We start from the raw sequence: 19,250 nt of genomic DNA on the forward strand, positions 1-19,250 counted from the left end.
GCCTTTGATGTGCGAGATGGATGTTTGATGTCTAAAGAGCACCTGGGTGGCTTTTAAATGGAGGCAGTCTGTGCTCTATGGGGCAGAGCTGGCAGAAGCCTTCAGGGAAAGGGTGGAGCAGTCTCCTCTTTGCAGAGGTTGATTTGTCAGTGGTTCGTAGGAAGTGCCAGCGCATAGTGCTGGGCTCCTGCTTTGCAGAGCTACTTGTTGCTTCAGCATAGATCAGGTTAATGGCGTGAGATAAGGCACAGAACATCAGCCCCTTAGCACTCTTCTGTGTATCCCTTTACTCAACCCCCCCCCCACCCCACCCCAACCCCCCCCACCCCCCCCCACCCCCCCCCCCCCCGCCTTGCTCTCCAGTACTTGATTGGCCAGCTTCCTCCTCCAGTTCCCTGCTGACAATCCCTCCCTCCATCAGTTGTCTGGCCATGCCTTCCTCCTGACTGATGTGTCCCTTTGCATATTTTCCCTGCAGGGCTCAGAATGGAACGCCTCCAATTTGGAAGACTTGCAGAACAGAGGGTAAGTAGCTTCAGGCCATCAGCTTAAAAGCAAGAGCCTGGCCTCAACACTTGTCTATGCAACAAACTCCCTTCCATACCTGCTGTGTAACCTTAGTCTTACTAAAGGGTTTGCAGATCAGAACAGGCTTTTGCTTCCTCCAAACTCCACAACTCACAAATAGGCACCCTAAAGTAAAAGAATCTTGTTCCCTGACCTTGACTGACATTCCCTTGCTGAACAAAGGCAGGGAGCAATCTCATAGCTACAATTACTGAAGTGGATGCTGCATGGTTGGCTCTATGCCCTCTGCTCCAGCCCCTTGTTCTGGACTGAGGTCTTGCAATTATAGAGGCGCTTCGGAGTCTGGAGCTCCAGACTGTGGCAGGAAGGGAAACCTGTCAAAGAGCATTTGTTGCTTTGAGTGGGGCCCAGTAGGATGTAAAGTGCTGTAGCTCTCAGGCTTAGCACTGATGGTTTCCTCTGTCTCCTGCCCTGTGTACCTTTCAGTCTTAAGCTTAGAGTGTCCTTTCTCTGGAGCAGATCCATCTAAGCACCAAGATTTTGCAGTCAAATCATTATTTAGGGAGTCCAATCCAGTGAGAAAAGCTAATCACTGCTGAACTGAATTGATAGCAAACCTTGGAGGATCAGCCTGGCAAAACTGACTCTCATTCAGTTCAGGGCCTGCTGCCCTTTCCTTGGGTCAGACAGGTCCTACTTGACTGCCAACAATCTCGTGCCTGCTAGGGAAAAGAAAGATCACTCCCTTGCAGTGCTCTTGTTCTGTCTGATGTCCCAGCATGAGTGCAGTTCATAAACATCTTAGGAGTAACCCTCAGGGCTAAAAATACTGAATGTGTTGTACATAAATACCATCTGCTTTCTCTAGCAGCTTCCTTTCCAGAAATTTTAGGGATAAGAAAGAAATCCTCCCCAGTGGCTCATTGTCTGCTAAATCTCTCTGTAGTTATTTTATGCACTCATTTAGCTATAGTGTTGCTCAGGAGCTTATGCCTTCAATCCTTCTGTGCTGTTTGTGCAAACAGGCTTGGAGAAAGTGTCCAAACACTAATTGAGCAGTCTGTGCAGGAGCTCCTGTGGCACAAGACTTGCTAACAGACTAGGGAGATGATGGGCAAGCAGTGTAACCTGACATACCACAGAGGAAGTGTGGATGGAAGCCCTTTTATCAGAGACCAGGCTCTAACTTGTGCAGCAAAGCCTTTTGTCTGTTTTAACCACTGCTCCCTTGCGTTCAGTTTGGTTTCCAAGGGCTGCACGTTGAAAATGCCACTTCAAAAAGGCTTTTAAGTTTTGCCACTTGCCAAGCAAGGCCAGGCTGTTGTGCAGCAGCTGCACTATCTCTGAACTTGCTGTGCTGTGCACACTCTGCACGTTTATCTGCTCTCTGTCCCATGCAGGGTGCGGTACATTCTGAATGTGACTCGAGAAATAGATAACTTCTTCCCTGGCCTCTTTGAGTACCATAACATCCGGGTGTATGATGAAGAAGCAACAGACCTTCTGGCTTACTGGAATGACACCTACAAATTCATCTCCAAGGCAAAGTAAGTCTTTTCAGGGCAGAACAAAGACATTTAGAAGATGTATACTAAGCATGTTATATTTTCCTACTGATTTGCTTTACTTTTTCCTCCTTGCCTGCTTAGGATCAAAGCATTTTCATTTTGTAATTGTGTTACAGTTGCCTTCCACATTCTTGTGGGTGCTTGTATCACAAGCAGGTTAGGACCAGTGAGAGGTTTCTGCCCAGCTGCAGTCCAGGCAGTCGGTGGAGGAGCTCATTCCTGTGCTAGAGAGCTCTGCTGCTTAGGAACTGTGGTGGATCTGCAGAGGTGCTGGTGTGGGAGAAAGGCTGGAACAAATTGAGCAGGGTTTAACAAAAGAAACCAAAACCTTATAAGCCAAACACAAACATAAGCTGTTCCCTGCTTTGTGAGGTTGTATGATGAAGCCCATAGTCTGGAAGTGATTTCTTGTAGTGTAATGTTCCAAAGCAAACTTCCACAAGAGGCAGTGCCTGTGTAGGTCTCTGAACTGCCAGTTCCAGTGAGTAATCTGATAGTGGATGCTGAAAGTAGGGCTTTTTTACTGCAAAGAACTGCATCCCAATCATATTAACTGTCTCCAGTTAATTCAGCAGCCTTCTTAAAGGAGAACTGGTCAGGAAGCAGATTGGAATATATTGCCTTTAAAGTGGTATTGCCATTCTAGAAGGCTGTCGTCTCTTAACCATAGCTAGTGCTTGCAATTTCTCATAGCCTTTAAAAGCTGACTTGTTTGAGTGCAAGACATGATTGTATTCTCTTGTGTATTGACTTGAAGTTGTCATTCTCAGTATTCTCCTGCCCAGGTTATTTTCTATAGGTGTCTAAATAATTTGGCCTCAGTTACTGTGTATGAAGTGATGTAAGTTAATAATCTTCCAAAGTAGGGCACTTATGGTGCCCCCTTTTTACCTTCTCTGCTTGTTGTGTTTGGGGTTTTTAGAATCACCAAAGGCACTGCAGTGCTTTGACTAATTTGACTTGCCAAGCTAAGAAAGTCTCAGAGCAATCTAAAGGCTGCTGTAGCCCAGTACAGCCCAAGCAGTGCAGACATCCCTCAGTGTCTGGGCAGTGTGGATGCAGGTACAGGCTCAGGCAGCTGCCAGCAGCTGAGGTTTGAGCTTGTTGAGGCACATGACTCTGTGCTCTGCGGCCTCCTGATTTGTCCTGTGGGAACTTCACATGGCTGGCAATCCAGAAAGCCTGGCACTTGGAGGAGAACATTAAAGGTGCCAAACCCAAGCAAGTTCTCTCAGCCCGCACCGTGCCAACGCTGCCCAGCACACCGAGTTCACACAGAAGGGCCATAGCCTACCTCCTCGTGTTTCACAGCAGACACATGTTTTTTAGTTCCTTGGAGCAGAGTGCTGGCTGCCCTTTCAGGATCTAGACCAGCCTCACCAAGCAGTGTAGCTGCTTGTTGCACTCCAAGGCACTGTTTGCTTTGTATTCAATGAGGAAAAGTGAATCAAAGCTGAAGGATCTTCCATCTGATTGCAGCAGAGTGCTGCACTGCAGCCATCACATGAGATCTGCCTCCAACCATGGGGAGGTTATCTTCTCCACTTGCTTGCATTTGGACAGGTACTGAGGTGAAGGACTGTTGAAAACAGAGTGTGTAGGGTGAGCTTTCTCCCTATAGACAGTCCTAAGAAATGGTGGCATCAAAAAAATCAGCCAGGCTGGTCCATGGGACTGTTGACTGGATTTGCACCTGCTGGCGCCTCGGGATGTGGATGGGAGTCAGCTGGGGTGTCATTGTTGGTCTTGTTCAGTCACTTGCCAAACCCAATAATATGCCATCAAAAGTTTGCAGCAGAACAACATCTCTGTGCTAGGGGCTGCCCTGTGTACTGCTCAGTATCTTGCAGTGATGTGTTTTCTGAAGTGTGACATAAGCCCCTTTTCCTTGGAATGCAGCCTGGTACCAGTGGGCCATTTGGGCTGGCTTCAAGGATGCCATATTTGTCTTTGCAGAGATTTGTGAAGGCTGCTAAACAGCTGACATTGGTCTGCTTTGTGATAAAAGCTTCAGAAGAGCTGTTGTAACAAAATCTGTTAAGAGTATTAAGACCTTGTTCTTCACTTTCTGTGTCTTGCTCCAGTTTGTAAATTGGATTATCAGATCTCAGCCCAGACTTCAGCTGTGGCCGCAGTGTTGACAATGTGTTCCATAACGCTCTGGTAAAGAAGTTGCTATTTTCTTCAGCTTCTCAGAGGCTGTTTTTTCTATTTAATGATCCTCTCTTTGTCTTTCTCCTGCCTCAGGAAAAATGGTTCTAAGTGCCTGGTGCACTGCAAGATGGGGGTGAGCCGCTCGGCCTCCACGGTGATCGCCTACGCCATGAAGGAGTACGGCTGGAACCTGGACAGGGCCTACGACTACGTGAAGGAGCGGCGCACCGTCACCAAGCCCAACCCCAGCTTCATGAGGCAGCTGGAGGAATACCAAGGGATCCTGCTGGCCAGGTGAGTGGAAGGAAGGATCCTGATTACCCAGGCACAGCACTGAAATGATGGACTCCATTATTTTAATTAGAACTTCCAACACTGCCTTGTGTAAGCTCGTGATTGTGTTGGGAAAGACAGAGCTCTGTTCTCATGGGTTATCCCAGCTGAGCCTGGGAAAATGGGGGTAGTATAGAGCTTTTAGGAGGCTGTTTGGCTCCTAGGATGGCTGTTTTTTGGAGACCAGCATCCCAGAGCTTTTAGGAGGCTGTTTGGCTCCTAGGATGGCTGGTTTTTGGAGACTAGCGTCCCGTGAGCTGCCATCCGAATGCAGCCCTCAGAGCTGTGCAGGCTGCAGCAGAGATAAATGGTGTCCCTGTTGTCTGTAACATCACTTGGCAGGGAGCTTGCTTTGTCTCAGCCTTACAGCTCCCTGTTGAACCTGCCCCTCCTCAGCAGCTGGTTTGGTTTTATTTAGATCCCTTGGGTAAGTGCTGGTGTTAGGGGAGGGGACAGGATGTTCTGTGTATTGCAACAGCGCTGTTTATTCCTGCCTGGAGTCCTGAGGCTGGTCTGGAGCTGGGCCTGGGTATGGGCAAGTGTGTTGTAATCCCAAGCCTACCACCTGATTAGCAAAAGAGACATCAGTGGGACATGTTTCTGAGAAATGAACTTGTAAACTGTGTTAAGCAACATCTTCACGTGATCAGCTGGAAGGAGGTAGTGATACTCTGTTTCGCCAGATTCTGTGTTTTGTTTAGGATCCTGCTGTACTTCGCCAGGGAGCAGATCTGAAGCAAGCAGAATTACCCAAGATGAGTCTCCTGCCACAGGAGGTGGCTCCTGATGTGTTTTGACCAAAATAATTGTTTAATAGATCCTTGGTGCTGTTGAAAGGTGCCTGCCTTAGGATGTTCTTGCAGCAGCTTGGACACTTGTGCACTCTTCAGGGCGTGCTTCTCACCTCCGCCCTCTGCTTGGTTTTGTCCCTTTTGATCTGCCCTATACACTTGCAAAGACCTCCCTTCCCCTTTCCAGTGCCAGTGCTGTTCCTCCTTTGCTCTCCACTTGCTTTCTAGCAGTCTGGCTATCTCTGTTCCTGAGCCAGGCCTGGAGTCCAGTGTTTACACCAAACTCCTTGTGTGAGCTCCTTCTGTCACTGAAGTGTGCTGCCTCTTTCCCTCTCTGCACAGATTAGCAACCTGAGGGCTCCTCACAGCTCATTCCCTGATCAGGTGCACCCGCAGAACTTTGTTCTCTTGCTCTCCCAACTCTGACCCTCTTCCTTGCTGAAAAAGCAGCCAAGTAGTATCAAGTGACAGGATAGATCACAGTGGAACAGATATTTTAAGAAATTGTGCTCTTCTGGACTGAAACTCTTTGAGACAGACACCACACCTGCCTGTGGTGCCTCGTGACACCAAACATGCTGCTGGCACCAGTTAATAAAGGTCAGTGCTTAACTCTGGTGTGCTATGTAGCACTGAGCAGACTGGGAAATTAGATCTTGCTGGGGTAGACTGGAAGGAGGAAAAGCTTTTCAGAGATGAAAAGCACACCAGCATCCTTTGCAACAGGTTGGTGAACACCTGTGAGGAGCCCTGGGCTGGTAGCAGCTGGTGTATCAGATCTTCAGACCACTGCCCTGCAGTTGCTTTAGGTAATCTCTCAGTGTGGTAGTTGGTGGCACATCTGCAAAGCTGCCCTGTACAAATATTTTGGTTAAGGATTTTGTTGGTTTTTTTTTCTTTTTGCTGTCTTCCAGTAATTTATTTTTCAGGAGGTCAATCTTTCTGGCTGCCATCGTGTCTGTGCTGTGTGGCTTCCCTCCCATGCGAGCACACCACTGCTCCTGACCTACTCTGCAAGTCCCCATAACAGTGGCACACACAGGATTACTTGGGAGGCTTTAAAAAATGCAGGAGCAGTGCATTACATCTGTGTGGGTCTGAAAAGCCTGCAGTAAACCCAAGCTTCACTGAAGCAAGGAATTGGCCTCTCAGTGCTGCAGGGATGGTTCCTCTTTATGCAGTTCCTTTCTCAGCTCCACACTGCTTCATTTCCTTTCTGTGTTATTTAGCTTTACCCTCTGGCTGCCTTGTTTATTGCTGTGGTATTCCAGGACAGGTTAAAACAAACAACAACAACATAAAACAACCAAGCCATCAAACCCAAAAATCCAACAGATTCACTCTCATGTGACTGCTCAGATTTCAGAGGGAAGGTATGTGAGAGCAGCCATGTGCTCACACTATCTAGTTACAGGTTTGTGTTGGGGTTAGAGCAACTGGGATATGTTTTCCAGCTGTAAAATGAAAACCCCCTGCCTGCTTTTAGTCACAACAACAAGTGTGTTTTGCTCTTTGGGAATGTCATACTTCCTGGGGTTAGTTAAACTGTCCCTTCCTCTGGTGACAGACACAGAAAGGCTGAGCCAGCCCTCTTGCTTTTATTAGTTATGAATAAGTTACAGGAAAAGAGTGTTTGGGATCCCCCCTCTGCCTTGTGCAGCTTGGGAGTTAACAGCTGTGGGTTTATACTGGAGCCTGGAGAGCTTGCTGCAGTGTGGTGGGAGGTGTGGGGGGCTCCTGGTCAAATGCTGGTGTGGACACAAGCTGGCCAAGCCAGAAGCTGCCCCAGACCATGTGCCATGTCTGGCCTACTGAGTGCCTGGGCAGCCATCAGCTTGTGTATCCTGGCACCAGGATCACTGCAAGAGGTGGCTGTGGACTCTAGGAAGGGACATGGGGTCCTGTTCTTTCACCCTGCTTTTAGCACCTCTGGCAGGTTGTAGGACTGGAGGAAGTGTGGAATGAAAAGTGAATACAATAGACCTCTCCCAGTAGTTGTTGGCATCTGGTTTGATTCTCAGATCAAGGCTGTGCTGGGCAAGTTTGGTCTGTTCCTGGGCAAGGGTAGTTTTGACTTTGAAAATCGAATGTGCAGCAGAGCGCTGGGGCTGAGCACTGAAGCACCAGGGTGGGAAGTGCCCTCAGAAAACATCAACAATGTCTTTCTAAGTTACATGAGCAAAGACTTGGGAAATCTTTGGCATCCCATACAGAGCTTGAGCACAGCCTGCCTTGGGAACAAACCTGGTTCTGCTGCCAGTGTCAGACTCCGAAACCCCTTAGAGACTGAACGCATGCACCCAGGGCAACGCCTTCTGCTGTCTAGTCTGGACCCCTCTCTTCCCTGAGAGGACCTGATTCTGCCCTGTGCCATACATGAAGATTGTAGCTGACTGTGGGGCTGGGAAGCTCACTCTGTGATGGATTGTTTTCCTTAGCTGTTGGGCACCCACAACTAAACTGCACATTGTAATTAGTTCTGTAGCATCTGTTAATTAACTTACTGCAGCCAGTGGATGTGCCTGGGAGTGCCTGCTTACACTGGGAAGGGGTTTGGCAAGGTCTCCTGCAGATCCAAGAACCTTTCTGTGGTATCTGCTCTCCTCCTAGGGGCAAGCAGTGGAAGCACAGCCCTGTGGCCGTGGTCACTCACCAAAACCCTTGCAGGCATGGTTAGTTGATGTGGCTTCAGTACCAGAAGCCGCCTCCTTTGCTCTGTGCAAACATGTGGACATGGGCTGGGTGTTTTGGCAGGTGGTGCAGTGCCCCTGGCAGTTGGTTGGCCTTATGACTGCTCAGACCTTCCTAAAGGGGCTTTCCATGACCTGGAGCACTTTTGAACTTCCTTCCTGTGGAAGGCAGGTGGTGTTTTGGGGCTGCCTGTTGACTGTTGATGTCTTCTGTGTGTTACACCCACCCTCATATCCACTCACCCCACCCTACCACCTTGTTTACCAAAGCCCAGTTAGTGATCACTGAAGCTATTCACAGAAGGAGCCATGAGAGAAACTGGACTTGGAGTGTCCACCATTTACTCACCTCCAGGACCAGAGACCATGACTCTTCTGGTCATTGCTATCTGCTGGCAAATGGAAGAGTGCTTCCTGGCTGAGAAAGGGCTACATTTGGTAGTTCAGCATTGCATTTGTTGAGTAGACTGATAAGATACTGCTGGGGAAACACATGTGTGGAGCAGAGTGGTACCGTGGGAGTTAGCTACTGGGAGCTGTTTGTTACTGGATCAACTTCCTCCACAGCAGGTTTGACCCTGAACTGTTCAGATGGAGCTGGGGTTGTGGTCAGTGACTCCAGTGCTTGGCACAGTTTTTCATGTAGGTTGCATCCTCTTAGGAGGTGGCTTTGGCTCTGGTGTGTGAGAACACCACTCAATGTTCTCATTTGTTTTCTTCCCTGCAGCAAACAGCGGCACAATAAGCTCTGGCGCTCGCACTCTGACAGTGACCTCTCGGACCATCATGAGCCCATCTGCAAGGCTGGGCTGGAACTGAACAAAAAGGAGATCACCACCTCAGCAGACCAGATCTCAGAGGCAAAGACCAATGACAACCAGCAGTCCACATCTCCCATCTACTCAGCTGAGCTAGACAGGGAGCAGCAGCTCCCAGAGGATGCAAACATGATCGAGGAGGTGTGTGTGAAGGAGAGGATCCACCTAGAGTTTACGTGTCGAGACTTCCACACTGAGCAGATGGAGGACAAACTGAACCTGAACAATATCAATGGCTGTACGGCAGGGTGCTGTGTAGACTCTGTCCCCCCTGATAACTGCCATGCTTCTGAGGCCTTACTGCAACTCCAGCACCCCTTAGGAATTGCAGAGTTTCCTGATTTGACAGTGGACGATCTAGAAAACGATGCCCTTAAGCCCGACGTGAACGTGCACTTGGTTCCCATGGAAGAATTCACCTCGTGCTTAAAAGACTTCCCTCAGTCCCCAAACCAAAATTCCCCAAGCCTCCAACAGAATCCCCAGCCTGAGGTGACAGACCTCAGTGCAGACAGGATTGATTTCTTCAGTGCTTTGGAGAAATTTGTGGAGCTTTCTCAGGAGAGTCGGCCGCGCACCTGCTCCCACTCCAGGACAGAGGAGCAAGGGAGTGGAAGGAATGGGGTCTCCAGGGTGCCTGTGCTGGAAGTGCTGCCCACTGCAGATGGAGCTGCAGATGCTCAAAGGAACAGCTCTGGAAACTCTCCTCAGGGCTCAGATGACTCTTCCACAGATGAAGAACAACAAAAGGTTAAAAGAACTTGCTCAAAGTTTTCTAGGAGCTGCTGCTCAAAGTTCTCTGTGGGCAGCTCTCTTGCTGTGAGATTGCTGTGGACAGGGGAGCTTCTAGTCCTGGCTTTCACAGAGCAGGGCAGCTGCTTGGGAAGGGATTGTGAGATGCTTTCCCTTTTCTTCACTTTTAGACACCTGCCCATTTCTGCACTTTTCCTTTAAACATCTGTTTGCTGGCAGTGGCAGGGCACTGGCTGAGCTGACCTTCACCTGACCTGCTGTGCTGTTCTCATGGGAAACTTATTTTAGAGTTTTACATCAGGAGAGCAGATAGGTGGGATTTAGGCCCCCAGCATAGATGGACCTTGGACCAGCTGAGGCCAGCCAGCACCCCAAACCTGTGCAGATACTTAGCTGACTTGAGAAATCCCCCAAAGAATGGAATAAAACTGGCACCTTTCCCTGGCTGGGAAGCAGCAGCATTGGGATAGTAGATCAAGGCAGATGTAGAGCTTCCACTGCTGGAAGGATAAAAGAGCCTTTCCAGGCCTGGGGCAATGTGATCAGGCAGATTCATAGGATCTATTTGAAGTAGTTGGGCAGTGGTTTAAATTGTGTAATCATTGTCTTTCTGGCACGCATCATAGCCAGTAGCTAGGATCATCTGAAATGCTTCAGGAAGAGCCAAAATGCCTATTTTCTGTGCTGTGGAGCTAATTATGAAGCAAGAAACTTGGGATCTAGATTATGCCAAAAAAAAAAAAGAACATGAAAAGCCTCTGTAAATAATCTTGTGGAACTTCTACAATATGAGATGCACAAAACTTGTCAGGCAGCTCACATGCAAGTAAAGAACACCACTGGGACAGGTTGCCCAGGAAGGTCATGGAGGTATTCAGGGCCAGGTTGGATGAGGCCTCGAGCAACCTGGTCTAGTGGAAGGTGTCCCTGCCTGTGACTAGATGATCTTTAAGGTCCCTTCTAACCTAAACCATTCTATGAATCTGTCATGGCTCACTTCTGTCCTGGGCAGAGAGATGTTCCTGACAGAATACGGTAACTCCTGAGCTGAGGCACTTTTCTCTTTCAACTGCTTTCCGCCTTCCATGGCTCTCATACCCAAGGCCATCGCTTTCTGGGAGCTTCTCTTATTTAAATTCCACACTGCATTGCTTGAATCTTTTCCATCTCCATGTGAGGCTCTTCCAAATATAATAGGCCAACACTCTCTCCAGTGCTTTGGCAGGGAGAGCATCTCTGTGGATGGGCCATTTTCCTCTGGGAAACCAGAGTGTTGGAGCACTCAGTCATTCTTTATGCTGGGCCTCTCTTCCCTCTGCTGCATGAGCAGGGCCTTTCCCTTTCCAGTTCAGAACTGCACTCAGCAGCATGAGGATCACTATTTTTTATTATTTTTAACTAGACTTTCCTTTAGGAAAAAAAAAAATAAATAGGCTGAACTTCCCTTGGAATTCAAGGGAATTAAATAAAAGTTCCTAAATCTCAGTCTAGGGAAAAATCCACCCTGGAGTATGTTAAATATGGAAGGATGTGGTTGTGCCCCTCTGCTCAGCACCAGTGAGACCACACCTCCAGTGCTGTGTCCAGTTGTGGGCACTGCAGTATGAGAAAGACCTTGAGGAGCTGGAATGTGTGTGGAGAAGGGCAACAAAGCTGGTGAGAGGCTTGGAGATCAGGTCTCATGAAGAGAGGGTGAGGGAGCTGGGATTGGTTAGCCTGAAAAAGGGGAGGCTGAGAGGAGACCTCATTGTTCTCTGCAGCTGGTTGTAGTGAGGCTGGCATCGGCCTCTTCTCTCAAATAACTAATGACAGGACAAGAGGTAATGACCTCAAGCTGTACCAGGGCAAGTTTAGGTTGGATATTAGGAAGAATTCTTTCCTGAAGGAGTGGTCAGGCATTAGAACAGGCTGCCCAGTACGGTGGTGGAGGTGTTAAAGAAAAATCTGTAGATGTGGCACTTCAGGACATGGTCTGGTGGTCATGGAGGTGTTGGGTAGAAGCTGGGACTTGGAAAATCCTCTAAGATCATCAACCTTTATGATTCTATAAATGCAGTCCCAGAGACTATAATGCTGCTGTGTCAGTGGTCATGGCACTTATGCACGCTGGCATGTGCACATTGTGCTCCTTCAGGGACATGCCCCACCATTTCCTTTAAGCTGCTGCCTTTTGCTGTGTGTCAGCTCAGCTGATCCACTTTGTAACTGTCCCATTTCTGTGTTGCAGGAGGTCCCTGAGCCGCCTGCTGCAGGCCAGCTCATGAGATCCCACTCGGAAAATGCTATTTCTGTGAAGGAAATTATCACTGAGATCGAGTCAATCAACCAGGCAGCAGGACCTGCCCAACAGAAAGAGGGTTCAGCCAACCTCACCCAGACACCAAAGAGGAACACAGTGCATGATGTGCCAGTGGAGGCAATATGGATATCAGAAAGGCTTGAACAGAGTGAAGGAGCCTGTGCTGGACACCAGGAAAAGGAGAAAGACTCTCTGCAAGCTGAGCAAGAAACTGCCCCTTCCCTGGAGCCATCGCTTGGTAAATCAGACCTGGAGGAAGGCAGCTCTGGTGGGGACCAGCAAGACCCTCACAGCTCCATCAACCCTGAGCCCAAGTGGTGCCCTGGCTCTGTCCGGCGAGCCACCTTGGAGTTCGAGGAGCGCTTGAGGCAGGAGCAGGAGCACCAGCACCCGGCCCCAGCCTGCATCTTACCCACCCGCAAGAACTCCAGGAACGACTCTCCTGCTGCCGAGCTCCTGCCGCGGGGGAAGAGCGAGGAGCCCCCCCTGGAGCTGGCTCCAGAGGGCGATGAGCCACAGCGCGGGCTGGGTGCTGAGGAGCTGCTGCTGCCTCCCGGGGCAGAGCTGCCTGCAGAGCCCAGCCCGGGACAGCAGGGAGTGGCACAAGAGCACAGGACAGTGGTGTCGTTTGCTGGGGTGGAGGAGCCAGCCCTGCCCTCCCTCCTCCCAAAGAAAATTGAGATCATTGAGTTCCCTCCTGCGGTCAGGGCTGCAGAGCATCCCGATGCAAGCTGTGAGCAGGGCAGGCTGGCCGCAGCCGTCCTGCCTTTGGATGAAAACTTGAACCCTTCACTGTGTTCGGAGAAGGCACTGACCTGCCTCAGAGCTCCTCCGCTGGACAACCCCTCACTGCCGGAGCACGCAGGACAGGGGCAGGCCGCCCTCACTGCGGGCAGCCCCGGCGGGGAGGGTGCTGGGTTATCTGCTCACCTCGGTGCTCCTTCTCCCTCTACACCTTCAGGCAGCTTAGATTGCTCCTCTTACCCCTATGTAATTCACCTGGAAGGTGTCACTGAGCAGAGCACGAGTACGGACGGCGAGCTGGTCACACTGTGTGGCACCGAGGGAGGTGCATCCCTCCCATTCAGGGACGGACCCAAGCCCCTCTGCGAGGGAGGTGCTGGCACCTCGAGGCAGCTGAGCAGCGAGGACTTCACCAGCCAACATGCTGAAAACATGGACCTTCTGGACATCTCCTTCCTGTGCTATGGCCTCCCTCACAGCTCCAGCAGCCACAGCGTGGAGGAGCGCAGCAGCAGCCCCGGGCTGGTCAAGCAGCGAGCAAAGGAAATAGAGGCTCGGATCCGGCACGCAGGGCTCACCACACCCTCCCACATGAAACGCTCGGCATCCTTGGCCAAACTGGACTGCCTGGACCTCTCCAAGGACGACTTATCCCAAAGGCAGTCGGCCTCTTCCAATGCCAACCCGGTGCTGCTCACCTGCGTCGCCCTGGGCCGAGGCTTTGGCGAGGGCAGGCTGGAGCAGGGCTCGGCGGGCGCCTGCGGGAGGCATTGCCTGTCCTCCCCCGAGCCTGCCAAGCATTTCGTGGAGCAGCTCAGAACAGCCGAGTGCATTGCCCAGAGCAAGCCGGTGGAGAGGCCGCTAGCTCAGTACGCCAAAGAGTGCGGCTCCAGCCAGCAGAGTTTATTGTCCAGCACGGATCCAACGTGGACTAGCTCCGAGGAGGGTCCTCCGCTGCTCCAGGTGCAGGTCCTGGACTCCTTATGTCCGTCTCGAGGTCTGGCTGTCACCCCCCGGCAGCAGCACGGGAGAACTCACCCTCTGAGGAGGCTCAAAAAGACCAATGATAAAAAGCGGACAACCAATCCCCTCTACAACACGATGTGAGCCCCTGGGCTGCCATCTCTTCGTGAGGACCCCCTTGGCGCTGGGTCATGCAAGGGGCAGGTGTAATATAAGGAACATGCACTTTATTGGTTAATTTTATATATATATATATATATATAGTCATTTTCCTGTTCCTGGAGCATGTAGGTGTGGGTTGGTTCTTCTGTGTGAGACTCTGACTGCAGGCCTGTTTGGGGTTTTTTAAGTATTTTTGGGGGGTTTTTTGGTGTTTGTTTTTTTTATCTTGGGTAACCTCAATTCCCCCTCCCCCCCCCCCTTTTTGGGTTGGTTTTTTTTTGGTAATTTGTTGTTAGTTTGTTTTAAAAGAACACCTTCCCCACGTGCAAACTGATGTTGGCTTGCTTTGGCAAGGTGGAGTTTTGCCTAGAACCAGATCCTACTTCCTAACTTGAATTTTTCCTCATGCCTTGAAATACGGTGCTGTGTGGTTACTGGGGTGAGAGCCCCCTGCTAAATGTGAAGGCTGTGCCAAGGTCTCTCTGTTTGGCTTTTCCTTTTTGGTTTTTCCCCCCCCTTACTTCTGCAAACTGGAACTCCATGATGCTGGCAGATCACTCAGAAAGCTGCTTGAGGACACCTCCCCCAACCCCGCCAAGGCTTGGTTCAGCTTGGTGCATCCCCAGGAGTAGATCCTCCCCATGGATGGGCTCCACAATCCCCAGGCAGCCTGGCACTGGTGTGGGTCATGCAGAGCTCCACATTTTGTGGTGAGCTCCTCCACCAGCTGCCCAGCTCACCTCTCCTCACTGCCCCGTGCTGAGAGGAGGAGAGCCCCAAAGCCAAGGGTGTTCTTTTAAAACAAAGGCCTCATTAGGGTTTAACCCTTCCATTACTTGAATACTGCTGTGGGCCTTCCAAGTTCACAGCCACATCACCTGTCCTCTGTCCTCCTGCTGCCTCCCCTCCACCCAAAAGCTGTTCTTGTGTCCCCTCTGCCACACTCTCAGGCACTTCTGGTCGCTCCCAAACGTGGAGGCTGTTCCAATTGTTACACAATTTATTGCATTGGCAAAGCTTTGACCTCTTCTGTCACTCCCAACACTCAGCCTGGAGGGAAGATCTTTTCTGGAAGCTTTTTTTTCTCTTTTTAATTTTTTTCCCCCTGAACTGTAAATATGGTATTTATAGAGAAACCTTTTTGTTTGTTTGTTTGTTTGTTTGTTTGTTGTGGTTTCTATGGTTTGGGGTTTTTTAAAGAAGAAAAAAAAAACGGGGGGGGGGCAAAACTGCATTCTGTCAACTGGAAAACAACCCCACCTTACTCAAACTCAGTGCTGTTCCTTGTCATCTGCTTGGAAGTGGCAGTGGATTTGACATCATAAGCTGTCTTCCCTTTCCAGAAGTGAGCCTCGATGACAGCCTTTGCCAAATGTGTCCCTTCTCCTCCAGTCCTGTGTGCCCTGATACCACAGCGTGGGACTGCATCTGCTCATCTCCCTCCCTGCATCTGCCTGTCTCCCTCCTGCTCAGAGCTGGGTTTCAGAAGTGCCAGTTAGACATGGGAAGCTGTTTGGCTGCTCTGAGCCATTCTGCAGGTTCTTGCTTCTCTGGAGAACCTGCCTTTGAAGGGTCCACTCCAAATTTCAGCAGATCATTTGATGGTTCCTGAGCAGTTTGGCCAAATCAAAGCTCATTTCCAGCTGTGCCTATCAGCAGATTGTAAGTGTGCTGTAGGAGCAGAGAGAAAGGCACTTGGCCATGGCAGGAGAGCTCTGGGTCCTGTCCGCAGCCTCGTGGCACGTCTGTGGTACAAGAGCTTGTCTGAGCTGGTGCTTGGCTCTGGCCCAGCCCTGCCCTCTGGGGAGGAGCAAAGCAGAGAGCAGAGATGCAGAATGGCTCCAGCTGAAAGCCCAGCATGGAGAGGATGTGGTGTGGGAGGAGCAGCAGACAAGGCCAAGCCTAAAAAGCGGTGCTGATGCTGCAGAGCCTGGTGAACTCCGATGGGCCAAGCTCATCGTGAGCCAGAGAGGAGCACACAGCACCAGAGTGCTGCAGAGTATTGGGAAGCAGTGTCTCTGCCCTGGGCTAGGGGTGTCTGTAGTCCTCCAGCTTGTCCCCAGCCAGTGGCAGAGGGTAGCTGGGTAGTTTGAGAGGTGATCCCACTTTTCTGCCCTTCTGCAGCTCCCAGGGGTCCTCCTGTGCTGCCTTGCAGAGCCTACGTGCCCACAGCCCAAACACAGGGCCGTGAGCATTTCTGTCCTCCTCCAGCAGCAGCACTTCAGCCCTCCCTTTCCAAGTAGCTTGAGCTCTCTTAGGGGAGTTGTCACCTGTGCTATGTGCAGGCTGGAGCACAGCCCAGAGCAGCCCAGTAGGACCCTGTCTTGGATCAAATAGCACAGCACCCTAGACTGTTTCAGTCACTAGAAGTCACCCAACTCCCTGGCCCAGGAGGCTAGAGACTTCTTTTGGACGCTGAAAGACATTTGGCTTCTCCTAGCCTGCTCCAGCTGGCTTCAGAGCTGGGCAGGCAATGTGGAAAGGCCAAGTGGCTCATGTCATCTTGTGAAGGACAATTTCAGTCCTTGCCTCCCCCACAAACCTCAGCAGACTCGCTGCTCACCGTTCCTGACCCTCTGGACAGCTCTGCCTGCCCCTTCACGGGCGGAAGGGATGAAGTGCCACCAAGTCTGCCCTGCACTGGAGAGAGCATGGCTGGCTGGCAACACATCCTGGTGACAAGGATCTGCTTAGGAGGAGAAAGCCCTGTGTGTGAATTGTTCCCTTGAGAAGAGAGGAGGAGAAGGAAAGGGATCAGGTTTCTTTGCCAAGTGTTGTCTCAGGAGCAATGCCCTATAGAAAGGCAGACCAGAAACGCAGCTTCCTTCCAATACTCTGCTGCTCCCCAGGTGCTTTGGCTGGGAAGAGCAGCAAAGGAGCAAAGACCCCAAAGGAAAATGCTTTGCTGTCCCCTTGTCCTCTGCTCTGGCTCAGCACAATTATATTTTTTTTAATCTGGGAAGCCTGTGGGCAGGTGGAGGGAGCCAGGGAAGATGGTTCTCTTGCAGAGTGATGAAGGCCTTGGAGGTCTGGAGGCTCTGACCTGGAGGGCAGAAAGGGGAATGGGCTGGAGGGGCATGTTGCATGCAGCTGTCTGGGGATCCTGGGTCCTCTGGCCAGTGCCTGGGCAATGAAGCTACTAAGCCTGTGGCATCTGAGGTCTCTGCCTGGGACTGACCTTTTTCCATGCTGGTGGCTCTCTTCTGGTCTCTGTGGGCCCCCCAACAAGAGCTTCTTGTGACCTTCTGAGCACCACGGGGAGCAGCACCTGCAGGGTGCTCAGCATCTGCCAAGCCTTGCTGATGGAGGGGGTTGAGGAGAAACGTGTTGTTTTAAGGGCATTTTTGTACAAAGCAACTGGTTTTTGGTCTGGCAAAGCCCTCTCAGAGGATGCTTTATTGTTTACATTGACTCCTGTACAATATCTCAGCCATCGCTGCCCCTTGCCCGCCCCATGCCCACTGTACTGTACCCCCCGAGCCATGCCCAGGCCACAGTGTGTGTGCAGCTGGTTTTTACACTGCGTTCTGTTGCACTCGATGGTGTGTGTGTGTGTGTGTGTGTGTGTGTCTGGTCTGCTTGAGAACTTGTGACCTGTACAAATTTCTTCCCCTTCAGCCCTTTCCTGGGGGCATGGTCCCAGCAGGTGGCAGGAAGGTCAGGAGGTGATGCTGTCTCTGGCTCACTTGGATGTTAAGCAGAGTAGGGATTAGTTCAGTGTCCCTCTGCCAGTGAAGGGCTGGTGGAAGTTATCCTACCCTGGCTCTGGCTGCTCCAGGGACCTCCTGGAAGGAGCATGCTGCTGGGCAGCAGCACAGGCACTGTACCTGCCTGGGGCTCTGAACCCCCTGCAGCTCCCCCAGCCCAGTGGCAGGAGGAAGCCATACCTGCCACAGATTCCCTGCTCCCATCGTGGTGTGTCCTGCCTTAATCTGGTCCTAGCTCCATACAAACCCCACACTTCTCCCTAAGGGAGGGACACCCCACCCCCAGCCTTTGCTGGCACAGGGCAGAGGCAGGCGCTGGCCTGGCGCAGGAGGGATCTAGGCTGAGCAGAGGGCACTCAGTCACCCTCCAGCAGTGCTGCCAGAGGTGCTAACAGCCTGCCCACGCTGCAAACATCTCTGTTGGCACAAAAGAAGGTGCCAGTGCCTTTTCCTTTATGGAGATGTGACCTGTGCACTGGTGTGGTGGGATTGCCCCAGGGCTGGGCAGTCCAGCCACACCATGTGCTGGAGCATGAGGCCTCGGGGGTGGCTGGTGGTGGAGGTGCAAACCAGGGAGGGGAGCGCTTCTGTCTGTCCCTCCTGGATCTTCCTTGGTGGCTGGGATTGTTGTCCCCTTTTCCCCTGAAGAGTTTATGACCGATGTGCTCAGCTGTTTTTAAATGTGAACTTGTGCACTGAGGTGCAGATTCAATGTTCTTGTTACTGAATGAATAAAGTTTTATTTTGAAGATGACTCAGGTGTGCCATCTCCTCTTTGGGCTGGGGGCGAGGAGTGAGCCGAGCTGCCAGGGTAACAGTGGGGCTGTGGGAGGCCAGAGCAGGGTTGTTTGCTCATCTTCCCTACCAGAAGCATAGCTGGATCCCTCCTGTCCCAAGTGACCTCTGCAGGGACCAAGGAGCCATGTTTCCAGAGCCTGCTGCAGTTGCAGGGGAGATGCTTGTGGGGCAGATATAAACTGGCAGAGTGTTGTGGGTGCCCTTGCTGCACTGCCACAGGTGCTGGAAATGTGGGGAGGGTCCTGGGGTTTAAGCTCCAAGGGGGATGCAAGGCCTTAGCAAGCACCTGCTATGGCCAGCCAAGATGAATCCAGGCACCAAACTGCAGCACAAGTGAATCTCTGCACTGGGAAGGAGTCTGTCAGGTGAACCAGTTTTGATCCGTTGTGTCCCTTGCAAGGGCAAGCAGGCATGGTGCGAAGGTCTCTGTGGGCTCCCTCTGGCCTGCCTGGCCAGGAGGAGCAGTGGGGCTGTAGGCAAGGGGATACAGCAAGAGCCAAACACCCTGGAGCTCAGCCTTCCCATCCCTTCATGAAGCTTCCACCTGGGCTAGGGATGAGTGAGCATCACTGGGGTGTGGGGCCAGAGGTGCAGGGCCATTGCTTTGGGGCATGGTGGGGCCAGCAGTGTCCCTGGGGTGCCCCATCCCTTCCCTCTCCCTATGGTATTGGCAGGGGAAAGGCTCCCTGGGGCCTTTTCTCCACTTGCTGGGAATGTAGCTTGCATTTGGGCACATGGAATGTGGGGGCTCTTCCAGGCTCTGAGGTCCAAGCAAGCCAAGGCCACAGCAGGATGAGGCAGCCCCTTCCTCCCTGCCACCTCTTCAGCCAGGCAAGCAAGGATGTCACCTTTTCCCTGTCTGTTTGCCAGCTGCCCTCTCCTGCCCAGCTCAGCCAATGCTTGTCCAGCTCTGCTTGGTGGCCTTGTAGGGTCCAGGGCTTT

The 19,250-nt window shown here is 51.5% G+C and overlaps 1 protein-coding gene across 1 annotated transcript in view; it reads left to right on the forward strand.

Annotated features, from left to right (window-relative positions):
• The window catches only part of SSH2 (slingshot protein phosphatase 2), a 97,227-nt gene extending 83,223 nt beyond the window's left edge, over positions 1-14,004 (forward strand). Inside the window, exons 11-15 of the mRNA XM_054166517.1 lie at positions 479-525; positions 1,929-2,075; positions 4,344-4,544; positions 8,792-9,632; positions 11,863-14,004. Of these exons, the coding sequence (XP_054022492.1) occupies positions 479-525; positions 1,929-2,075; positions 4,344-4,544; positions 8,792-9,632; positions 11,863-13,785 (3,159 nt within the window). The 3' untranslated portion in view covers positions 13,786-14,004. The remainder of the gene's footprint in view (positions 1-478; positions 526-1,928; positions 2,076-4,343; positions 4,545-8,791; positions 9,633-11,862) is intronic.
• The last annotated feature ends 5,246 nt before the right edge of the window (positions 14,005-19,250 follow it).

This window comes from Dryobates pubescens, chromosome 13 (assembly GCF_014839835.1).
Source record: "Dryobates pubescens isolate bDryPub1 chromosome 13, bDryPub1.pri, whole genome shotgun sequence".
In the NCBI taxonomy this organism is placed as follows: Eukaryota; Metazoa; Chordata; class Aves; order Piciformes; family Picidae; genus Dryobates; species Dryobates pubescens.